A 23226-nucleotide genomic window follows, 5' to 3' on the forward strand; every position below is an offset into this window, starting at 1 on the left:
GTCTTGCCTTTGTAGTGGTTGTTTTTTTTCTCCTCCTCCTTTATGTCTAGGTTCTGACTTAACAGAGGATTGTTTCTGACCCAGTCTAGTCTTTTACTTTGATATTTTCAGGGTTCAGACTTTGTTTGGGGTTGGGATCCTCCCTGCTTGATTGCTATACAGTTGCTACAACCTTTGTTATTATTAAGCTGTTGGGACCTGTATAGCACTGTGGCTAAAAGCCTCCTGCTGGCTTTCTCCCATCTCCTGACTCCTGTCCTTTTCTTCCCCCAAAGAGACAGATTTTCGGTGAAGATCCTCCATGATATCTGCAGTTGAAAACTTCTTTGAATCTTCTCTTTTTCTTGGTGGGATCTGTAGTGTGAATGTCAAGAGTGGAGGCTTCATGTATCTTTGGTAGGGAAAGGCTCTGGGAGCTTGTTAACTTTACACTGCCATCTTGGCTCTGTCTGAAGTCCAACACTTCATTTTCAGTTATTGTGTTTTAGCCCTTGTTTATCCCTCTTGCCTGGAAAGGAGTTTTGTGTCTGGCATGTGAGGGCCTTTCCTTCAAGATGGGAAAGGGAATAGATATTTATACATATCTATTGTGAGCCAAACACTGAACTGTGTTTCACAAATATTACCTCACAAAAATCCTGTGAGGGAGCTATTGTTATTATCCCCATGTTATAGTTGAATCAACTGAGGGCTACAGAGGTTAAGTGACTTGCCTCAGGTTAAATAGCTGAGGCTTTATTTGAATTTAGATCTTTCTGACTCGAGGGCCAGCATGTTGCAACTGACCCAAGGTCCCGATTAAGTTCTGTCTCTATTGGACTAACCAAGAAGTCTAGTGGAATTATGGAGAATACAAGTTGATACACTTAAACACTTATAACAGTGACAGTGGTTACTATCTTTGGTCTTTTTCCTGTGGGTCTCTCCTCTTCAATGATAAATTCCTAAGGATAATGATCATGTCTCTTCTCGATTTTCTCCATTTTTTTCATTAGTCCTAGTATGATGGAGGCTCACTATATCTTACACAAGTTTCTTGGGCAAGAGCCACCAGATATTATCTAACTTTCCCTAGCTTTAACATAGTGGTCAACTTGCAGGCAGTCCATAATAAACTTTTGTCGAAATGATTTGAACTGATGACTGCCATTTCTGGGGGGGGGGGGGCAGTGGGGTATTTTAGTTCTGTCAATCTGCCATTACTTGATACCAGTTCTTTCTGAGTTCAAAACTAGTTACCCCCATTTTACAGATGAGGAAACTGAGACCAACAGAGGTTAAGTGACTTGCCCAGGGTTCCATGACTAGTAAATGTCTGAGGCTAGCTCTGAATTCATGTCTTCTGTTCAATGCCAGGTCCTATCCATTGTGTCACCCATGCTACTGCATGATAGAGCCTCTTTTCCATCATGTCCTTCCTTTCACAACCTACCACTTATCTATATTCTCTTTTTTTAAAATTACCTTTTTTTCCTACATTTGTCTGGAAATCTCCCCACTATGTCTATATCCTCTAATTCCTCCAGGTATTAGTTGCACCCAGACAACCCAACATCCTCTCTTCTAGGAAAAGTAAGCATTCAAGCATCGAATTCCCCAGTTTTTCTAGTGTAAGGTCCTTATTTTTTTACTACACATCTCTCTTCCTTTAAAAGTACATTTGTCACTGAAATCCACTCCAATCTCCAAAGTTGGGCTTCCTTTTAACCCCTGTTTTTCAGCCTTTCTTATAGGCTCTCCTCTTTTTAACACTGCAGACATCACCTTCTCATTATTGCTAGACCTTGATTTGTCCCTGGTGTACCATTTCTTCTTCTCTGTCCCTCTACTCATCTCCCACCTCTTATGTACCTTTCCATATTGTAATGTAGTCTCACAATGAAAGTATCACCTGTGGGCAGTCCTATCCATACCATCCACTGACCCACTTGTTACCTCTACCAGATTTCCACCTTCATCTCTATCTCCTTGTGTACAATTTTTCTATTGTCACTCTTTTGACATTACTGTCCTTCCCTGTTGCATTTATATACTCCCATATTTCTTTTTTTTTTGGTCTGTTTGAGAGACAAATAATTTCTTCAGTTCAAGTTTTCTTTCTAAAAATGTTTCAAACTATTATTTATTATTGAATAACCATTTTTGATCATAAGCTTGGATCTGCAGGATAGGTCACCCTGGATTTCATCCTGAGCTCCATTACTCCTCAGAACATATTATTCTATTCCCTTCTCCATTTTCTAGGGGGTATGAGATAGTCTTACATTATTCAAATGTCCTTTCCTTTATATTTGAAGGTCTTCCCCCCATAACTTGCAGAACTTGTTTCTGAATTGAATTGTTAAATTTAATCATTATGCATCATGGAATTTGTAACCTTGTTTTTTTTTTCCCTCCTAGAGGCAATATGCTAATTTTCTTCAAATAGAATTTCATTTTCCATATTTAGACATTCTGAGAAGGCCTTTTCTATTATGTCCTTCAGTATGATATCAAGGATTTTTTGTCTTGTACTATTTTTCTGAAGGTTGTCTCTATGCCTCCTATCTTCAAATTCTGCTTGTGTGGTGAACATATTTTTTAATTTTTATTTTTTTTGCTTTTCTTCTAGGTTGTCCTTCAGTTCTATGTATTTATATTCCCAATGTATTATTCTTTCCTTGGTTTCCTTGTTGTGGCTTGCCATTTTATATTTGAGTTTTTCTTAATTCTGTTCAAAATTTCTTCTGTGAAAAATCATAAATTCTGCTCTCACCATTCTCATTTTTATCTTTTAAACCACTAAGAAATAACATGTTGTAGTTCCATATTCTCCTTACAGGATCCTCTCATCAAGTGTTGAATCATTTTCCTTTATTTTATAGTATTTATTCATAGATATTTAAATTTGTTTACTAGATCTGATAGATAGTTCCTTCTGTGTTTATTGTCTTTCCTATTGATTTCTTTGTATATGGTCAAATCTTTTGAGTTTTCTTCTTTCTGAAATCTTAGGTACTTTGGTACTTGGTACTTTGGTATTTTTCTTATTATTCACTTCCTGACTCCCTCCCCTCTCATTGTAGTTTCCTTAGGGGGGGGGTTGGATCTCAGAGGATCTCAGCCTCCTCCCATGATGGGTGCTTCCCAGTTAACTGTCCTAGGTCTACCCCATATGATTTTTGAATGGTTAGAACCAGCCACAGCTGTCTGATTGAGCTCTTTCCTCTTGACTTGGTGGAATGCAGCCCCCTCCACAGTGTTCTTCCTTGTTAACCTGTGCTCTCTCCCTCTTTTTCTCAGTTCTCTGGCTTGGGACTGGCAAGGTCTACTTTCCAAAGGTTTCCAGGTTGGAAACCCTAGCAGGAATATGCTTCTAAGAGTTAAAACCAAACTGTCAAACCTGAGAAAATTTCTGTGGTCTGGAGCTGGTGTCTCTGATATTGGAAAGAAGAATGGGGGAACAGAGCTCAGGAACATGATATAAACCTGTGTCATATCTGTAGGTCTGCTAATGCAGCTTCCCTACCAATAGCATACAGATTCAGTTTTGGAAAGGTTTGAAAGGACCTGGGGATTGGAAAGAATGTAATTTCTTTCCTCCTTACTTTCTTGGTTTGTGAAGATCAAGCAGGTAGGTGAATGTGCTTTATAAACAGTAAAGTTGTAACACTTGTGTTGAACTCTTTTCTTTCTTTCTCTTCTTTCTGGCTTATATGTCTAGAGCAAGTGAAGCTCACTATGTCACTCCCCCAGAAGATGGTCATCACTTTGCTCATTTCATTAATTTGACTCCTCTGTTCCTTCTCAGGCAGCAGCCTGGGAATACCAGCCTATTGAACTGTCTTCAGAGGGAGATGTTAGTCCAGCTTTAACCTCTGATTTTCACAAAGTTTCAAACAAAATTTACATATATATTTTATAAAGTAAAGCATAAAGCTAGAACTTGAACCCAAGTCCATAGCCTTTTAAAAAATTCCCTCTCTTTCCTGCTAGCCTTATGGGATACTTAAGGGATAAGAACTAAATAACTCTTACTGGTTTGCTAAAGTAAAAACAAAAAAAAAAAAATCAAAAAACCAAAGAACTTTATCCCTTCTTTTAGGGCATAGCCCTCCCCAGAGACCTCCCTGTATTGTCCAAATTATTTCAAGGACTGCTATATTAAGAGAGTGGGGTTTAGGTTCCAACTTCACTACAAATTGCCTGTATATTCTTAGGCAAATTGCTTAACTTTTTTTTTTTTTAGGTTTTTGCAAGGCAAACGGGGTTAAGTGGCTTGCCCAAGGCCACACAGCTAGGTAATTATTAAGTGTCTGAGACCAGATTTGAACCCAGGTACTCCTGACTCCAGGGCCAGTGCTCTATCGACTGTGCCACCCAGCCGCCCCGAATTGCTTAAATTTTTAGTGTTTTATTTTCCTTATGTCTAAAAATAGAAGAGAATCCCTGCCTGATTGGCCTGGTTGGCCTAGGGTGGGAATCAAAACCAACAATGGATATGAAAGTTAAAAAACAATGCAATGAATGAAAGATTATTATTATAATGTCTTATACATATCAGGAAATAGCACATTTTCCCCTGCAGGGACAGGAGATTTAGTCTTCTTGTGCAACATGATTATCTAATAGAAAATTTCATACTGGGAAAATGGAGAGTGGGAGGTGGGATAAGTTTTAAGGGAGATTGAGAGGATTGTATGCTATGAAGTTAGAATGAAAAAGTATTTTAAAATAAAATGGCTGGTTTTTTGGTTTAATATTGGTTGGATTTCCCCATGTGTTCCTTCTCCCTCCTAGATATTTATCCCATAAAGCAAAGAATATTTTTTATTGTTTAACCTTTTTTATTTGTTTGTTTGTTTGTTTGTTTGTTTATTTATTTGTAAGTTTTTGCAAGGCAATGGGGTTAAATGACTTGCCCAAGGCCACACAGCTGGGTAATCTAGGTAATTATTAAATGTCTGAGACTGGCTTTGAACTCAGGTGCTCCTGACTTCAGGGCCAGTGCTCTATTCACTGCGCCACCTAGCCACCCATGCAAAGAATATTTTTGAAGAAAAATAATAAAAAGATAAAAAGAAAAAATTCTTTAAAACTGAACAGAAATAATATCTGAAAATATATTTAAAGTTCTTAACCTTTGCATCTCCCACCTCTGAAAAAGTATGAGAAGAGATATCTTTTCATATGTCTTCTTCAGCTCCATGATATAGTAGACACTTAATACATACTTGTTAACTGACTCACTGTTCTTTGCAGCTTGGTTAAGCTAAAATGAAAGAAAACGTATTTATAAGCACTTTTTATTCTATATTTTGAGACTACAAATAAAAATGTATTCATTCCTATTGGAGGAGGGCAGCTAGGTGACTGTGGCTAGAGCTCTAGACTTAGAGTCATAAGACTCATTTTCCTGTGTTCAAATCTGACCTCAGACACTTCCTAGCTATGTGATCTTGGGCAAATCACTCAACCCTGATTGCCCTAGTTTCCTCATCTGTAATATAAGTTGGAGAAGGAAATGGCAAACCATTCCAGTATCTTTGCCAAGAAAACCCCAAGTGAGGTCATGGAAATGACCCAACAACAAACTGAAGAGTGAACAAATTTTCTTCCTCTTGTCCCATAAGAGGTTGTCAGTTTGGTTGGCACATTAGGCTAAGTCTTTGGATAAACCTATCTTTGCTTTTTTTCCTTGAGAGTCAAAGACATAATTAAAAATTTTCCACCCTATAGGAACTGATGGTCTACTAATCAGATATAACATATTTAGATAAGTGGTGGTCAAGGAAGGGAGTTTTGGTCTGCTAAGGAATAGGGACGGTGAGTTGACCCATGGGACATCCAACTGGCATGTCTCTTCCAGAAGCATGGGCAATATTGGTTTAATATATCTATAATAGGAAGTGAAAAAAAGGCAGATAGTATGTTACCGGATGCCAGGTATATATGGTTAGACGACCTGGATGAATGGTGGGAATGTAAAGCATCATTTGTTATGGAGATAGCTGATTAAAGGAAGGGTCTATTAAGCAGTACAGTGAATAAAGCACTGGGCCTAGGGTCAGGAAGATTCCTCTTCTTGAGTTTAAATCAGTCTCAGACCCTAGTTATGTGACCCTGGGCAAATTGCTTAAGCCTGTTTGCCTCAATTTCCTCATCTATAAAAGGAGCCAGAAAAGGAAATAGCAAACATCTTCAGTATCTCTGCCAAAAAAGCTTCAAGAAAATGACTAAACCACAAAAGATAATGTAAAATGAACTAACATTAACTTAGTCGTCAATCAGTTCAGCTCAACCCCAGGGTAAGAGTTCCAAAGCTAAGTGAATTAGCTACCCCAGGATCTAGGTGCATATTTTTTGGAGGTCTGGAAGGTGCTGTTTCTGTTGGGGGATCAACAGGATGGAAGTTGCAATGCAACAAGAAAAATGACTTGGGTAAATGACTAGAAGGGGATGTCAATGTAATTATTTTTTTTTAAACAATATCCAGCCTGTGAAAAAGTCTGCTAAGATTTCTTTTGGTTAGTGAACCAGCATAGCAGGATTATAGGTCTTGCTGTGCTAGACCCTGTCTTTGATATTATTCATCTTCTGATCAGAAACTTAGAAAGTTTTTGTTTTTGTTTTTTTGGTGGTGCTGGTGGGATACTTTGGAGCTATGATTTTATTCTTTTCAGGAATTCCCTGGTGAGGAGATTTCTTCTATCAATACAGATCAGAGACTCTGATGGCAATTTACTCCCTTAGAGAGTTTCCTTAGAACATTAAGAAATGATTTGTCCAGGGTCACACAGCCAATACGTCAGAAGTGAGAACTGAACCTAGTCATTAATGACTTGGAGACCCATTCGCAAACCCCTTCCTAGCCAAGTATTTTTAAAATTTGTTTTACTGATGCCTATTGTTTTTATATTCAAACCATTTCTGAAAATGCCTTCTCCCACTTTAATGTCCTTTGTAATATAAATACATAAGCAAAAACACTTAATATGTGAATACACACACACACACACACACACACACACACACATATATATATTTTTAAATTTATTTAAGGCAATAGGGTTGAGTGACTTGCCCAAGGTCACATAGCTAGGCAATTATTAAGTGTCTGAGGCGGGGTTTGAATTTAAGCCTTCCTGACTCCAGGGCTGGTGTTCTATCCACTACACCTCCTAGCTGCCCCATGACTGTGACTATATAATAAAATATTCTGCTTTAATAGACCCCTGACTTCCTACTGACAACAAATTAGGCAAGAATGATGGTAAAATCCTAACTGAAGCTTTTTATGAATCCCTTATTTTCTCAGTAGATCTTGTAGTGGAAAAAGAGGCAACCTGGGATTCTCGCTCTCTGAGAATGGCCACCAAACAAACTGAACCTGTTACCACTATTGGCATTGAAGATCTGAACCCTGAATCTTCAGAGTCACAGAAAGGTAGGAATTTTTAAAATGCATTAAGTTCTGTATACCCTTCTAGAGGAGTGAACCAATCCTCCAACTCGTCTCATAAGAGGGTGCCCATAAGGGGCACTTTAGTCTAAGTGCTTAAAGTCAGCTTTACTTTTCTTCTCTAGAGGCAAAGACATTCACAGTAGAAGAGGCTGTAGAGACTATTGGATTTGGACGATTTCACATTGCACTATTCCTAATTATGGGCAGCACTGGGGTAAGTATTCTTTTGTTATTGAATTCTTCAGACATCAAATTATTGTACTGAACACAGATGATTTTAAATCATCAACAGCAAGGATGATCTTGAATAAATAATTTTGTAATTTTTTAAAAGAGATGTTTTCCTGTACAGAATTAAAGGGGGAAATATCTCATGTTCTTGGAATTAATAGTATTTCAAAACCAAAAAAGCCACTCCATAAAAATTCATCTATCCCATATTATATATCCTAAAATTCTGGTTAATTTCTTTCTTGTTTCCTACTACAATTGCATTCTGGAAAGAGACAACATTAATCCTGAGTATCTATAAAATACTGATATAATGAAAAGTTGACTTCTTTGTTTAATTTGCTTTTCCTGGACCAGTGAAATATTGTTTTTATTTTATAGTCTTCTATTTCTTGCCATGCTGAGGTAAATAAGAATATTTAATTGAGACTAAGAAAATTACTTCTAAGCAGTTGGGTAGCTCAGTGGATAGAGTGCTCCACTTGGACTTAGAAAGACTCCTCTTTGTTAGTTCAAATCCAACCTCAGACACTTACTTGCTGTGTGTCCCTGGTCAAGTCACTTAACCCTGTTTGTCTTAGTTTCTCATCTGTAAAATGAACTGAAGAAGGAAATGGAAAACCATTCTAGTATCCTTACCAAGAAAACTCCAAATGGGGTCACTAAGAGTCAGAAATAACTGAAAAACAACTGAACTAAAACAACATTTCTTAAGTAGACCCAGAGATAATGTCAGTAAAAATATGAAAACAAAATAAATTCATCAACAATCATTATTTCTTTTAGACAAAGGTCTTTATTTTTCTGTGATCTCCATCAGTAATCATTTATTAACCATCTTCTGAGACAAGATGTAAAATAGTTTCCATCCCCAAGGAGCTGACATTCTTTTATGAGAGATAAGACAGACGTATATATAAATGTATGTTTATATATAAATGTACATATATATATATATATATGTATATATATATACATATAAATATAGGACCTCACTAATAAATGCAGCCAAGATTAGAAGGAAAGGAGAAAGTTGAGAAAGAATTTTCATAGCTAGTTATTCTGATAAAGATCTTGTTTATAAAATTATAGAGAACTGAATCAAATTTATAAGGTTACAAGTCATTCCCCAATTGATAAATGGTCAAAGGTTATAAACAGGCAGTTTCAAAATCAAAAAATTAAAGCTCTATATAGTCATATGAAAAAATGCTCCAAATCATTATTGATTAGAGAAATGCAATTTTTTTTGCAGACATTGGAGTTAAGTGAAGAAAACACAGCTAAGTAATTATTAAGGGTCCAGTGCACCACCTAGCTGCCCTGAGAAATGCAAATTACAACAATTATAAATTACCGCCTCACACTTATCAGATTGACTAAAATGACAAAAAAGGAAAATGATCAATATTGGAGAGGTTGTGGGAAAATTGGGACATTAAGGCACTGTTGAGTTGTGAACTAATTAAACCATTCTGAAGAGCAATATGGACCTATGCCCAAAGAGCAATAAAACTGATCATGCCCTTTGACCCAGCAATACCAATACTAAATCTATAATGAGGAGAAATAATAAAAAAATAGGCAAAGTCCCACATGTTCCAAAATATTTATAGCAACTCTTTTTGTAGTGGCAAAGAAATTGAAAATTGAGGGGATACCCATCAATTGAGGCATAGCTGAACAAGTTATGGTATATAAGAGTTTGGACTTTAGAGAAGTATGGAAAGAATTACATTAACTGATGGTGAACAAAGGAAGCAGTACCAGGAGAACATTGTACAGATTAACAACAACATTGTGAGTTGATCAACTATGATGAATCAGCTCCTTTCAACAGTTCAGAGATTTCAAGACAGGAAGACCTGTTATGAATAATGCCATCGATATCTAGAGGAAAATACACATAATACACATACACATACACACAACCTCAGAATCTGAATTTATTCTATGTTCAGTTTTTAAAAATTTTCTTATGTTGTTTCCTTCCCACCCCATGGTTTTCTTTCTTTTCCCTTAGTCCTAATTTCCCTTACACAAAATGACTAATATTGGCACAGTGATAGAGCACCGGCCTTGGAGTCAGGAGGACAAGAGTTTGAATCCAGTCTCACTTGTGAGCTCAATACTCACTAGCTGTGTGACCTTGGTTAAATCATTAACCCTGATTGCCTTTGCATGCAGGGCCATCTCTGGTTGTCCATTCATATTTGGCCACTGGACCCAGATGACTCTGAAGAAAAAAGTGAAACTAGTGACTTAGCATGGCCCCCTCACTCAAATTCAATTCATGTGCTTGTCATGGCATCATTTTCCTGATGTCATGGTCTTCTTCAAGAATGAAGGACAAATATCATCATCAGCATCAATATGTAAATATGTTAAACACAAATGTATAATACAGCTTTTATCAGACTTGTTCACTGGAGGTGAGTAAGAAGGGAGGATGGTAGAAAAATTTGTAACATAAATATGCAAGTGGATTAATGTTGAAAAACTTGAACAACATGTAATTGGAAAAAGAAAATATAATATAATTTTAAAAATTTAAAAAAACAACAAAATACAGGGTCTCATGTATTTGAGCTGAGCTTTGAAGAAAACCAGAGATTTTAAGAAAAAGGGAATATTCAGATCTGTATCAATAATCCATAAGGAATTCATAGATTAAAATTGATAAATAATAGCTCACATATTTATTGTACTTGGAGCCATTCAACAACCCTATGAATTACATAGTATTATTATCCTCAATAGTCAATAAACATTTATTAAGTATTGACCATATGTCAGTCACTATCCTAAGCAGTGGGAACTCAAAGAAAGACAAGGTCTCTGCCCTCAAGGAGCTCACAGTGTAATGAGGGAGAGAACATATAACTGTGCAGAGGCAAATAACTGTGTATAGACAAGTAATATATATAGGATAAAATGGAGATAATCAACAAGGGGAAGACACCAAGATGAAAAAGGACCAAGAAGGGCATCCTGTAGAAGGTGGGATATTAACTAGACCTTGAAGGAAGCCAGAAGACAAATATGAGGGAAAGTATTCCAAGCATGGGGGATAGCAAGTGAAAATTCTTGGAGCAGAATGTCATTTTGGGGGGACAACAAAGAGGTCAGTGTCACTGGATTTCATAGTATGTGGATGGAGAAGCAAGGACATGGTCATTTTTTTTTTTTAGGTTTTTGCAAGGCAATGGGGTTAAGTGGTTTGCCCAAGGTCACACAGATAGGTAATTATTTAGTGTCTGAGGCCAGATTTGAACTCAGGTACTCCTGACTGCAGGGCTGGTGCTCTATCCACTGTGCCACCTAGCCACTCCCAATCTGGTCATTTTTGAACACCAAACAGGATTTTTTCTTTGATCCTAGAGTTAAGAGGGAACCATTGAAGTTAGGATCTTCATTTTATAGATGAAGAAACTAAAGTTTAGAGAGGAGAATCCACACCCTATGAAGTTTCAAAAGCACAATGGTACAATTGTGCCTTGCTACTCTTCCTCTTCCTCTCTTCTTAACTCTTTGCAGTCTAACTTCTGATCTTATGCAACTGAAATTGTTCTATCCAAAATTATCAATGATCTCTAGTTGTTAAATCTAATGTGTTTTTCTCAGTTCTCATTCTTCTTGACTTCTCTTTAGTCTTTGACATTATTAAGTACGCTCTTCTTTAGGAATCTCCCTCCTCTTTATGTTTTTGTGACACCATTCTCTCCTGGTTCTCTCCCTCTCTGTCAGACTGTAACTTTTCAGTCTCCTTTGCTGTATCTTCATTTAAGCCATTTTCATTAAACTCTCCCTCTACATTCTTTTGCATGTTGATCTCATCAACTCCCAAAGAGATAATGATTATCATCTGCTGATGATTCACAGATCTGCTTATTCAGCATTAACTTCTCTCTAACTATATATTGTACATCTTGAACAGGATGTCTTCTTGATATCTTAAATTCAACTTATTATTCCCCCCTCTTCCTAATTTTCTCTTTGTGTAATGGGAACCACCAGTCTTCTAGTGACTCAGGCTTGGAACCTATGTTTCATCCTTGGCTTTTTGCTCCTTTTCACCCTGTAAAGCCAATTGGTTTTCAAAGACAATATATTTCACTTTCATAACATCTCTAATCATTTTTACCACCATTATTTGATATTTTATTAGGAATGCTTCTGATGAGCATCATCAGATATGCTATAAAATAGCAATACTATAAAAACTATAAGCAATAAGAGAAGAAAAAGAAATTGAAGGATTAGAATAGTTTATAAGGAAAGAAAGCTCAGGGGCAGCTAGGTGGTGCAGTGAATAGAGCACAAGCCCTGGAGTCAGGAGAACCTGAGTTCAAATCCAGTCTTAGACACTTAATACTTACCTAGCTGTGTGACTTTGGGCAAGCCATTTGACCCCATTTCCTTGCAAAAATAAAAAAAAATTTTAAAAAAGGAAATAAAGCTCTCACTCTTTGTAGATGATATGATGGTATATTTAAAGAATCCTAGAGATTGAACTAAAAATTTAATGTAAATAATTCCCAATTTTAGCAAAGACACAAAATATAAAATAAACTCCCCAAATCAGCATTTTATACATTGCTAGCATAGTCTAGCATCAAGTGAGAAATTCTGTTTAAAATAATTGTAGATAATATGAAATATTTAAGAGTCTGCATGTCAAGACAAAATCAAAATTATATAAATGCAATTACTAACCACTTCTTACACAAAGTCAGATCCTAGAAACTAGAAATATGTTAATTACTCCTGGGAAGGATGAACCAATATGATAAAGTGACAATAATATCTCGATTAATCTACTTAATCAGTACCATATCACTCAAACTACCAAAGCATTATTTTAAAGAACTAGAAAAAAATAATAAAATATATCTAGAAAACAAAAGATTATGAATTTCAAGAATCAATTAAAAATTTGAAGGAAGGTGGCCTAGCTGTACCAGATCTCAAATTAAATTATAAAGTGGTCATCACCAAAACAATCTGGTACTAGCTAAGAAATAGAATGATAGATCAGTGGAATAGATTAGACATACAATACACAATAATGAGTGACCATTGTTTGATAAATCCAAAGACCCAAGTTTTTGGGACAATAACTCATTCATTATTTAAGGAAAACTGTTAGAAGACTGGAGAATAGTCTGGCAGAAACTAGGTATAGACCAGCATCTCATATCATATACCAACACAAGGTCAAAATGAGTACATGATTTAGGGATAAAGGGTAGTACCATAAGCAAATCTGGAGAGCATGGAATAGTTTGCCTGCTAGTTCAATAGATAAGGGAAGAATTTAAGATCAACCAAGATATAGAGAGCATTACAAAATGTAAAATGAATACTTTTGATTATAAAAAAATTTGGGGGGGGGACAGCTAGGTGGCTAAGTGGATAGAAACACTGGCCTTGGAGTCAGGAGTACCTGAGTTCAAATCCAGTCTCAGACACTTAATAATTACCTAGCTGTGTGGCCTTGGGCAAGCCACTTAACCCCATTGCCTTGCAAAAACTAAAAAAAAATTTTTTTTTTAAATTTTGTGCTAGAAATCAATTCAAGTAAAATCAGAAGGAAAGAGAAAAGAGAGGGAAAAATTTACATCCAGTATCTCTGATAAAGGCCTAATTTTTCTCAAATATATAGAGAACCAAGTCAAATTTATAAGAATACCAGTAATTCCCCAATTGACAAATGGACAAAAGAGAAGAACAGGTAGTTTTTAGACAAATCAAAACTATCTATAGTCATATGAAAATGATTATATATTCTAAATCTCTATTGATAAGATAAATGCAAATTAAAACTATTCTGAGATACCATCTCACACTTATCAGATTGGCTAATCTGACAGAAAAGGAAAATGATAAATTTTGGAAGGGATTGGGAAAACTGGAACACTAATGCCTTGTTGGTAGAGTTATCAACTGATCAAACCTTTCTGGAGAGCAACTTGGAACTATGGCCAAAGGGTAATAAAACTGTGCATACCCTTTGATCTAGTAATACCACTATTAGTTCTGTATTTCAAGAGATTAAAAAATATATTTGAGAGAGAAAAATATATTTGATTCTGTTAGGTCTAATTCTCCATGACCCTATTTGGGGTTTTCTTGGCAGAGATATTGGAAATGGTTTGCCGTTTTCCTCTCCAGCTCATTTTACAAGTGAGGAAACTGAAGAAAACAGGATTAAGTGACTGGCTCCCATAGTTGGTCAATGTCTGAGGTCAAATTTGAACTCAGGAAGATGAGTCTTCCTGATTCCAGGAGCATTGAATAAAGATTTATTGTACCACCTAGCTGCCTTAGGGACTTTGTATACAATACTAAGGAAGACTCCATGTATATATATAATTTTCCCCATGATGAATCCTATCCTTATTCATGTTTCCTCTAGACTATAAGGCCCCCAAAGCCAGGGAATATTTCTTTTATTTGTCTTTTTTTAGCAATCATCAATATAATATATTTTATTAACAAATGAAGGAGGGAGGAAGATGGACTTAGAGAGAAGTTAAGACCTGTTGAGTACTAAGACTTGATATTCTTTTCCTTCTGAAGGTTGCTGAGGCCATGGAAATCATGTTGATTGCAGTTGTGTCTCCTGTTATCCGCTGTGAATGGCATCTGGAGGACTGGCAAGTGGCTTTGGTGACCACAGTGAGTAGTCACTCCTCCCACTATGAATGTACAGGAAAGAGGGAACCAGGGTTTCTGCATGCAGTCTTCTTAACTTTCTCCAGCTATGAGCCCCAAGACTGAGAATTCTAGAATTTGGTCTTTTATTAGCAATTCTTATAAACTAAATTTCTAAAAAATTCCATTGAATATATTCAATAAATTTGCTTATTTATTTTATACATTTAATCTGAGAGAAAAAAGTATTATACTGGCATTTTTTAATAAATTCCTAAACTCTGCATTTCAATAAGCCATCATGATATATTCTAGTTCCAATTTAACTACTTGTTTGTTATAAATGATACCATAGGCTGATTGTGGTCTGATGAAACCAGTGATTGCATACTCTATATACTTTATATACAGTAGATACAATAAATGTTTTTTTAAATGAATGAACAAACCATGTAATGTGTTTCTGAAGATTTTGAGGAAGATTTGGAGTATGCAGTTCAACTCATCCTTATCTAAGTATGATTCTTCTCTATAATTCGTACCTTATCTTCTACCTTGTTTATTTGTCCCAATCACTTTTCATTCTAGAGATCCTGGGGATCCCTCTAATCTTTGACTTTGTGATAGAAAATCTATTTTCTTCATGAGTAACTTTGGCAGCAAGAACTGCCTACATCAATTCAGGCCAAAGACCTTTAACAATCGATCATCTTTCCATTCTTTATTCTTCCCACTGTTCCTAATCCTTATTTAGTTTCTATTCAATTTGATGCACTATTTTACATTATTTTACTTTACACTTTAAACTCTCTAACTGACCCAGATTCTAGATATAACCCATTTCTAAGTGCCCATAAACTAACTCCAGAGGTTATGTATAAGTGTATATGCAGGCAGGGCTAACTGGTATCCAAATCCAGTTCCTTTCCTTGCAAGTTCTAATCAGTTTTGTATGCAATCACAGTTAGGTCAGCGTTTTTTTAAAAGGGGTATATGGACCTCTTAATTTATAGATAAGTTTCAGGGGGTGCTTGAATTTGGATGAAAAAAAATCTTTATTTAAAAATAACTGGTTTTTTTCCATGTACTTTACTTTGTGTATTTTAAGATATGATTCTGAGGCAGAATCCCTAGTTTTCACCAACTTGTCTGAATGATCTTTGGTAGGAAAAAAAAGAGTAAGAACTCAAGTTATACTGAAAAGTTATCTTTTCATTTTTATTTGTTTTTGAGAATTACTCTTAATATCGATCTGAGTTGATATTTAAAATTTAGTTAAATTTATCTAATATATTTGCTATTTAATTCAGAAATACATGGTTTTGGGGCAGCTAGGTGGTGCAGTAGATCATGGGCCCTAGAGTCAGGAGGATCTGAGTTCAAATCCAGCCTTAGACACTTAATAATGCTTAGCTGTGTGACCTTGAGCAAGTCACTTAACCCATTGTCTTAAATAAATTAAAAAAAACAGAAAAACATTGTTGTCCAGGTGAGCGAGCACGCTACTGTCACATTTTGGCAGCATAACTTAAATAGCAGTAAGCAGGAATCACAAAAATCCACTAGCTTCTTATGTTCTAGAATAGCAAGCTAGATCATAAAGAATCTACTATGTGACACTCACCTCCATTAGGCTCTACTTCCTTTTATCTTGAGAAGATGGATAAATGCTTAAGATGTTAAGTTGACTCTTTTTTAATGATTGTGGTTTGAAATATATTTTCTCTCACCTCTCTAGATGGTGTTTTTTGGCTACATGGTGTTCAGCATCATATTTGGCCTCTTAGCTGACAGATATGGTCGTTGGAAGGTATGTTAAGCTTTGGCATCTAAGGTGGAGTTTCTTGTTAATGGAAATTAACGGGTTTTAATTTATGATTTTATTTTCAATTCCAAATTCTTTTCTTCCCCACCCCATCTCTCATCCACTGAGAAGGCAAGAAAAACAAAACCTATTTTGAATATTTGGAGTCATGTAAAACAAATTCCCATGTTAGCTATGTCCCTTAAAAAAAGCAAAACAAAGAAAGAAGCAAATGTACTTTAGTTTGCACTCTGAGATCATCAGTTCTTTTTCTGAAGGTGTTTCATTATGAATCTTTTGAAATGGGGTTGATCACTGCACTGATCAATTTTTTTTTACAATTTCAATTTTATTGGAGAAATTTTTACATAGTTATCACAATTCTCAGAAAGTCGTCGGGGTGCATTCACAGCGAATAGACTATATCTATAATGCCTCCTTTGACCACTAGGACAATCTTGTTAACAAAAAAGGTTCTTGTCATGAGTGTTGTCCACATAAAACTCTTGTATATGCAAATATGTTTAATAGTGATTGAGTCCCTGAAGTGGCTAATTTTTGCATAAATCCTTAAATGATAGCATTTTCCAAATCAAGTATAACTGGGCAAACATTCCATGGTATATCTATTCCCAAGAGGTATAAGTCTACATAAAATACACAGGGTGCCATGTTTTCTGTGATGATTTTTTCAAAAAGTAACAAAATTCTTCTACAAAGCAGGAATTAAGTATAGGGGAAACGATAGCACTACAAAGTACAAACATCTTATCAAGTTATGTTATTATAAAATGAGAACTAGGTATTTGCTATAAATCAAGGTGGGGAGAGGATCACTGAAAATTTTTAATAGTTTGCCAAATATACAGTTATTAGGATGCACTGATCAATTATTGAGCTTTTCAAAGTTTAATTTTTATAATATTTCTATTTTAGATAGTGTTCTGGTTCTTCTGATTTCATTTTGCATCATATAAGTTTTCTAGGTTTTTCTGAAACCATTTTCTTCATCATTTCATATAGCACAAAAGTGTTCCATTACATTCATAAGCCATAACTTTTTGAGTCTTCCTCCATTGATGGGTATTACATCATTTTTCAATTCTTTGCCACCACAAATGTTTGTTCATTTTTTTTTTGCAAGGCAATGGGGTTAAGTGTATATTCTCTCTGTTAGAGTAACAATTCTCAAGTTATGAGAATCATTTTCCCCTTGCTGGGATATAGCCAGTTTCAACTTATTGGATAGCAGTTTTTTTTCTTTTGCCACCCCCCCCTCCCTTTTTTATAACCTTTTCATGTGTCTCTTGAACCTTCTGTTTGATGTCCAAATTTTCTATTTAGCTCTGGTCTTTTCATCAGGAATTTTTGGAATTCTTCTGATTCATTAAATGTCCATGTTTTTCCCTGGAAGAGAAGGCTCAGCTTTGCAGGATAGTGGATTCTTGACTGCATTCCAAGCTCCCTTGCTCTTTGAAATATCTTGTTGTGACTTCCAGCCAAGATGGTGGAGAGAAGACAGGCATACTTCTAAAGTCTCCTGATCTCTTCCCCATCTAAAACATGAAACAAACCTCTTAAAAGAAATCTGACCCACAAAACCCAGAAAGAAAAGCCAGGAGAATGAACATCTACGTCAGGATTTGTCACCAGCAGCAGCTTTGGCAGAATTCAGGCCGGTGAGTCTGGGCTCAGAGGGAGGATCAGCCCCAGATCAACCAGATTAACAGCTGAATTGGAACCGGGAGTCTGAGGGCCCGAGAACCAGACTTGCTGGATCAGTGGTGAGGCTAGATGGCAGGGGCTTGAGTCATCTAGGGAGCAGAGGCACTGGTGTTGGTGCTGTCCCCTGGGAGATTGCAGACAGGGCTGGGGGGAGAGTTCTGGAGCAGGAAAGCTTCGGACACCATCCCTGAGGTCCTCTGGTCTAAGGAACACAGTCTCATTACAACTCAGACTTCTTCCCTAACAAACAAATGCAAACTAATTCTGCCTCAGGCCCAGGTGTGTGAGCAGAAGAACCAGCCCAGCTGAGGAATGACCTCAGGCCAGGGTAAAGCCCACCATTGATTGAAGGCAAAAGAATTCAATAGCTCCAACTCCTCCCTTCAGGCAAAGGGAGAAGGCCTCAATCAAGGTCACAGACACTCCAGAGAAAGCAACCAACACCTCCTACTGGCCAGACAGAGAAACTGCACTCAGTGAGTAAAGCCTTCAGCGATCCCAAGCCCCTGTGAACCAGCCCCTCCCCAACTCAGGTCTTAGCAAAATGAAGAAGGGTCAGCAGAAAGGTGGATCCATAGAAAAATTCTTGGAAGGGAAAGACTAACTCAGAGAGACCTGGAAGCTCTGAGGAGAATACAATCTGGTCTTCAGCACAGAAAGACTTCCTTGAAGAAACAAGGAAGGAGCTTAAAAATTTGGGAGAGACAATTAATACTTTGCAACAAGAAAACAAAACCTTAGAAAGTACAATTGGACAAATACAAAAGGAGAATAAATCTCTTAGATCATCAATTGGACAATTACAAAATGAGAATAAATCTCTCATATCATCAATTGGACCAATACAAAATGAAAATAAATCTTTCAAATCCTCAATTGGACAAATACAAAATGAGAATAATTCTCTCAGATCCTCAAATGGGCAAATGCAAAAAGAAATGAATTCTCTCAAAGCCTCAATTGGTCAAATGGAAAGCTCTTTCAAAAGTAGAACTGACCAATTGGAAAAGGAGTTGCAAAAGGTTAATGAAGAAAATTCCTCCCCCCAAAAAAGAATGGAGTCTACAGAAACTAATGACTCCATGAGACAGCAAGAGTCAGTTAAACAAAATCAAAAAATAGAAAAATAGAAGCAAATGTAAAATACCTCATCAACAAAACCAATGACCTTGAGAATAGATCAAGGAGGGGCAACCTGAAAATTATAGGACTTCCTGAAAATATTGAAGAGAAAAAAAGCCTGGACTTAATATTACAGGATCAAGTGATAGAAAACTGCCCTGATATCATGGAATCGGAGGGCAAAGTAGTTATTGAAAGAGTACATCGATCCCCACCAGAAAAAGATCCTAAAATGAAAACACCAAGGAATGTTGTGGCCAAACTCCAGAACTATCAGATAAAAGAGAAAATCCTGCAAGCAGACAGAAAGAAACAATTTAAATATCAAGGAGCCACAGTAAGGATCACGTAGGACATGGCTGCATCAACATTAAGGGATTGAAGGGCCTGGAATGAGATATTTCAAAGAGCAAGGGAGCTTGGAATGCAGCCAAGAATCTACTTTCCCGCAAAGCTGAGCCTTGTCTTCTAGGGAAAAAGATGGACATTTAACAAAATGGAAGAATTCCAAAAATTTCTTATGAAAAGACCAGAGCTAAACAGAAAATTTGAAAATTAAACAGGAGGTTCAAGAGACACATGAAAAGGTAAAAAAAAGGGGGGGCAGTAAAAGGAAAAAAATTCAATCCAGTATGTTGAAACTGGCTGTATCCCAGCATGGGGGAAAAAAGATTCTCATAAATCTTGAGAATTGTAACTCTAACAGAGAGAATATACCTAGCCAGAAATGATGGATATTCATGAACTACCCATGAGACTGCTATCTAAAGAGATGTAGCTGACTTTAACCCCACTTGGGAGAAAAACTCTAAAAACTCTCAGGAATTTTGACTCTATTCAATAGAATATACTGAACTAGAAGGGACAGACACTCAGAATTTTCTATGACTTAGATAGAATGATCTAAAAAAACACTACCTCCTTAAAAAGTGGGACAGGAAAGAGACTGGAGGATGGAGGGAATTGAATGGGGTAAATCTCATTACACTAAGAGGTACAAAAAACCTATGGTAATAGAGGGGAAGAAGGGAGCAGATGAGAAACACCTGAATCTTCTCATCAGACTTGGCTTAAAGTCAACCTACACATACTCAGTTAACTTATAAAACATCCAACTTTCAAATATTAAAAGGGGAAAAGGGGAGGGGGGGATGGAGAAAGGGAAGGGGAGTGGGGGGAAAAAGGGGAAATAACAAAAGGAAGGGAAGGGAAAAGGGAAAAAGGGAAAGGGGAAAGAAAGGGGAGGGGTGATATAAGAGGGCAAACACACTGAAGGGGGTAATATTCAGAAACAAAATACTGGGGAATATGGATAAAGGGGGGAAAAGGGGGAAAAATGCAAACAGAGGGAAGATAGCACAGAGGGCAATAAAGAATTAGTAATCAAAACCTTGAATGTGAATGGGATGAACTCACCCTTAAAATGTAAGCAAATAGCAGAGTGGATTAAAAACCAGAATACTACAATATGCTGCTTACAAGAAACTCATTTGAAGCAGAGAGATACATATACAGTAAAGGTAAAAGGTTGGAGCAAAATATATATTGCTTCAGCTGAAGTAAAAAAGCAGGGGTAGCAATCCTTATCTCAGACAAAGCAGCAGCAAAAATAGCGTTAAAAGAGATAAGGAAGGAAACTTTATCCTGCTAAAAGGTACCATAGACAATAAAGTCATTTCAATATTGAATATATATGCACCCTGTGGGACAGCAGCCAAATTCTTAGAGGAGAAACTGAAAGAACTACAGGAAGACATAGATAGCAAAACTCTACTAGTGACCTCAACCTCCCACTATCAGATCTAGATAAATCGAATCATAAAATAAAAAAGAAAGAAGTTAAGGAGGTAAATACATTGTTAGAAAAATTAGATATGGTAGACTTATGGAGGAAACTGAATGGGGATAGAAAAAGGAATATACCTTTTTCTCTGCAGTACATGGAAATTATACAAAAATTGACCATGTACTAGGACATAGAAATCTAATGATCAACTGCAGAAAGGCAGAAATAGTGAATACATCTTTCTCAGATCACAATGCAATAAAAGTTATATGCAATACTGGGCCAAGGAGATATAGACCCAGAACAAATTGGAAACTGAATAGCCTCATTTTAAAAAATGAGTGGACTAAAAATCAAATTATAGAAAAAATTAACCATTTTATTCTAGATAATGATAATAATGAAACAACATACCAAAACCTATGGGATTCATTCAAAGTGACTTTCAGGGGATATATTATAGCTCTAAATGCTTACATGAATAAATTGGAGAAAGAGGAAATCAATGAACTAAACATGCAACTAAAAAAATTAGAGAAAGAACAAATCAAAAATCCTCAATTAAATACTAAATCAGAAATTCTAAAAAATTAAAGGAGAAATTAATAAAATCAAAAGCAAAAACTATGGAATTAATAAATAAAACCAAAAGTTGGTATGAAAAAACCAATAAAATTGATAAACCTCTGGTCAATTTGATTAAAAAAAAGAAAGAAGAAAACCAAATTGCTAGTATCATAAATGAAAAAGGTGAACTCACCACCAATGAGGAGGAAATTAAAGTAATAATTCAAATTATTTTGCCCAACTCTATGCCAATAAATTTGATAATCTAAGTGAAATGGATGAATATTTACAAAAATATAAGTTGCCCAGGTTACACGAAGAAGAGATTAAATACCTAAAGAACCCTATCTCAGAAAAAGAAATTCAATAAGTCATTATTGAACTCCCTAAAAAAAATCTCCAGGGCCTGATGGATTCACAAGTGAATTCTACCAAACATTTAAGGAACAATTGGTTCCAATTCTATATAAACTCTTTGGAAAAATAGGGAAAGATGGAACTCTGTCTAACTCTATGGAACCAATATGGTGCTGTTACCTAACCAAGGAAGAGTTAAAACAGAGAAAGAAAATTATAGAGCTATTTCCCTGATGAATATAGATGGAAAAATCCTAAATAAAACCTTAGCAAAACGATTACAACAAGTTATCACTAGGATAATACGTTATGATCAAGTAGGATTTATTCCAGGAATGCGGGGTTGGTTCAATATTAGGAAAACTGTTAGTATACTCAATTATATCAACAACAAACCTATCAGAAATCATATGATCAAATCAATGGATGCTGAAAAAGCTTTTGACAAAATACAGCATCCATTCCTATTAAAAACAACTAGAGAGTGTAGGAATAAATGGACTGTTCCTTAAAATAATTTGCAGTATCTATCTGAAACTATCAACAAGCATTATACAATGGGGAGAGGCTAGAGGCATTCCCAATAAGATAAGGGGTGAAACAAGTGTGCCCATTATCATCACTACTATTCAATATTGTATTAGAAATGTTAGCATCAGCAATTAGAGAAGAAAAAGAAATTGAAGGAATTAGAATTGGGAAGGAAGAGACAAAACTCTCACTCTTTGCAGATGACATGATGGTCTACCTAGAGAATCCCAAGAAATCATCCAAAAAACTACTGGAAACAATTAGCAATTTTAGCAAAGTAGCAGGTTATAAAATAAACCCTCATAAATCCTCAACTTTTCTTTATATGTCTAGCAAGATACAGCAGGAAGAGCTAGAAAGAGAAATCCCATTCAAAGTAACCTCAGACAATATAAAATACTTGGGAGTCTATTTGCCAAGACAGACTCAGAATCTTTTTGAAAACAATTATAAAACACTTCTCACACAAATTAAATCAGATTTAAATAACTGGGCAAATATCAACTGCTCATGGATACATAGAGCTAATATAATAAAAATGACAATTCTGCCAAGACTAAACTATCTGTTTAGTGCCCTACCAATCAAAATTCCAAAAAATTACTTTAATGAGCTAGAAAAAGTAGTAAGTAAATTCATATGGAGAAATAGAAAGTCAAGAATTGCCAGGAGCTTAATGAAAAAAAGTACAAAAGAAGGTGGCTTGGCTCTACCTGATCTAAAATTATATTATAAAGCATCAGTCATCAAAACTGTTAGGTATTGGCTACAAAATAGAGTGGTGGACCAGTGGAGTAGACTAGGTGTAAAAGCAGGAGATGATTATAGTAATCTGCTGTTTGATAAACCCAAAGAGTCCAGCCATTGGGATAAAAACTCCCTCTTTGATAAAAACTGCTGGGATAATTGGAAGTTAGTATGGAAGAAACTTAGATTAGACCAACACCTCACACCCTTTACCAAGATAAGATCCAAATGGTTAGAGGACTTAGACATAAAAAA

At 36.0% G+C, this 23226-nt stretch overlaps 1 protein-coding gene across 1 annotated transcript in view; it reads left to right on the forward strand.

The window, feature by feature from the left end:
• Positions 1-7347: 7347 nt before the first annotated feature.
• The window catches only part of SVOPL (SVOP like), an 87568-nt gene continuing 71689 nt past the window's right edge, over positions 7348-23226 (forward strand). Inside the window, exons 1-4 of the mRNA XM_074195271.1 lie at positions 7348-7426; positions 7567-7658; positions 14258-14356; positions 16071-16142. Coding sequence (XP_074051372.1) covers positions 7348-7426; positions 7567-7658; positions 14258-14356; positions 16071-16142 — 342 coding nt within the window. The remainder of the gene's footprint in view (positions 7427-7566; positions 7659-14257; positions 14357-16070; positions 16143-23226) is intronic.

This window comes from Macrotis lagotis, chromosome 7 (assembly GCF_037893015.1).
Source record: "Macrotis lagotis isolate mMagLag1 chromosome 7, bilby.v1.9.chrom.fasta, whole genome shotgun sequence".
Lineage (NCBI taxonomy): Eukaryota > Metazoa > Chordata > Mammalia > Peramelemorphia > Peramelidae > Macrotis > Macrotis lagotis.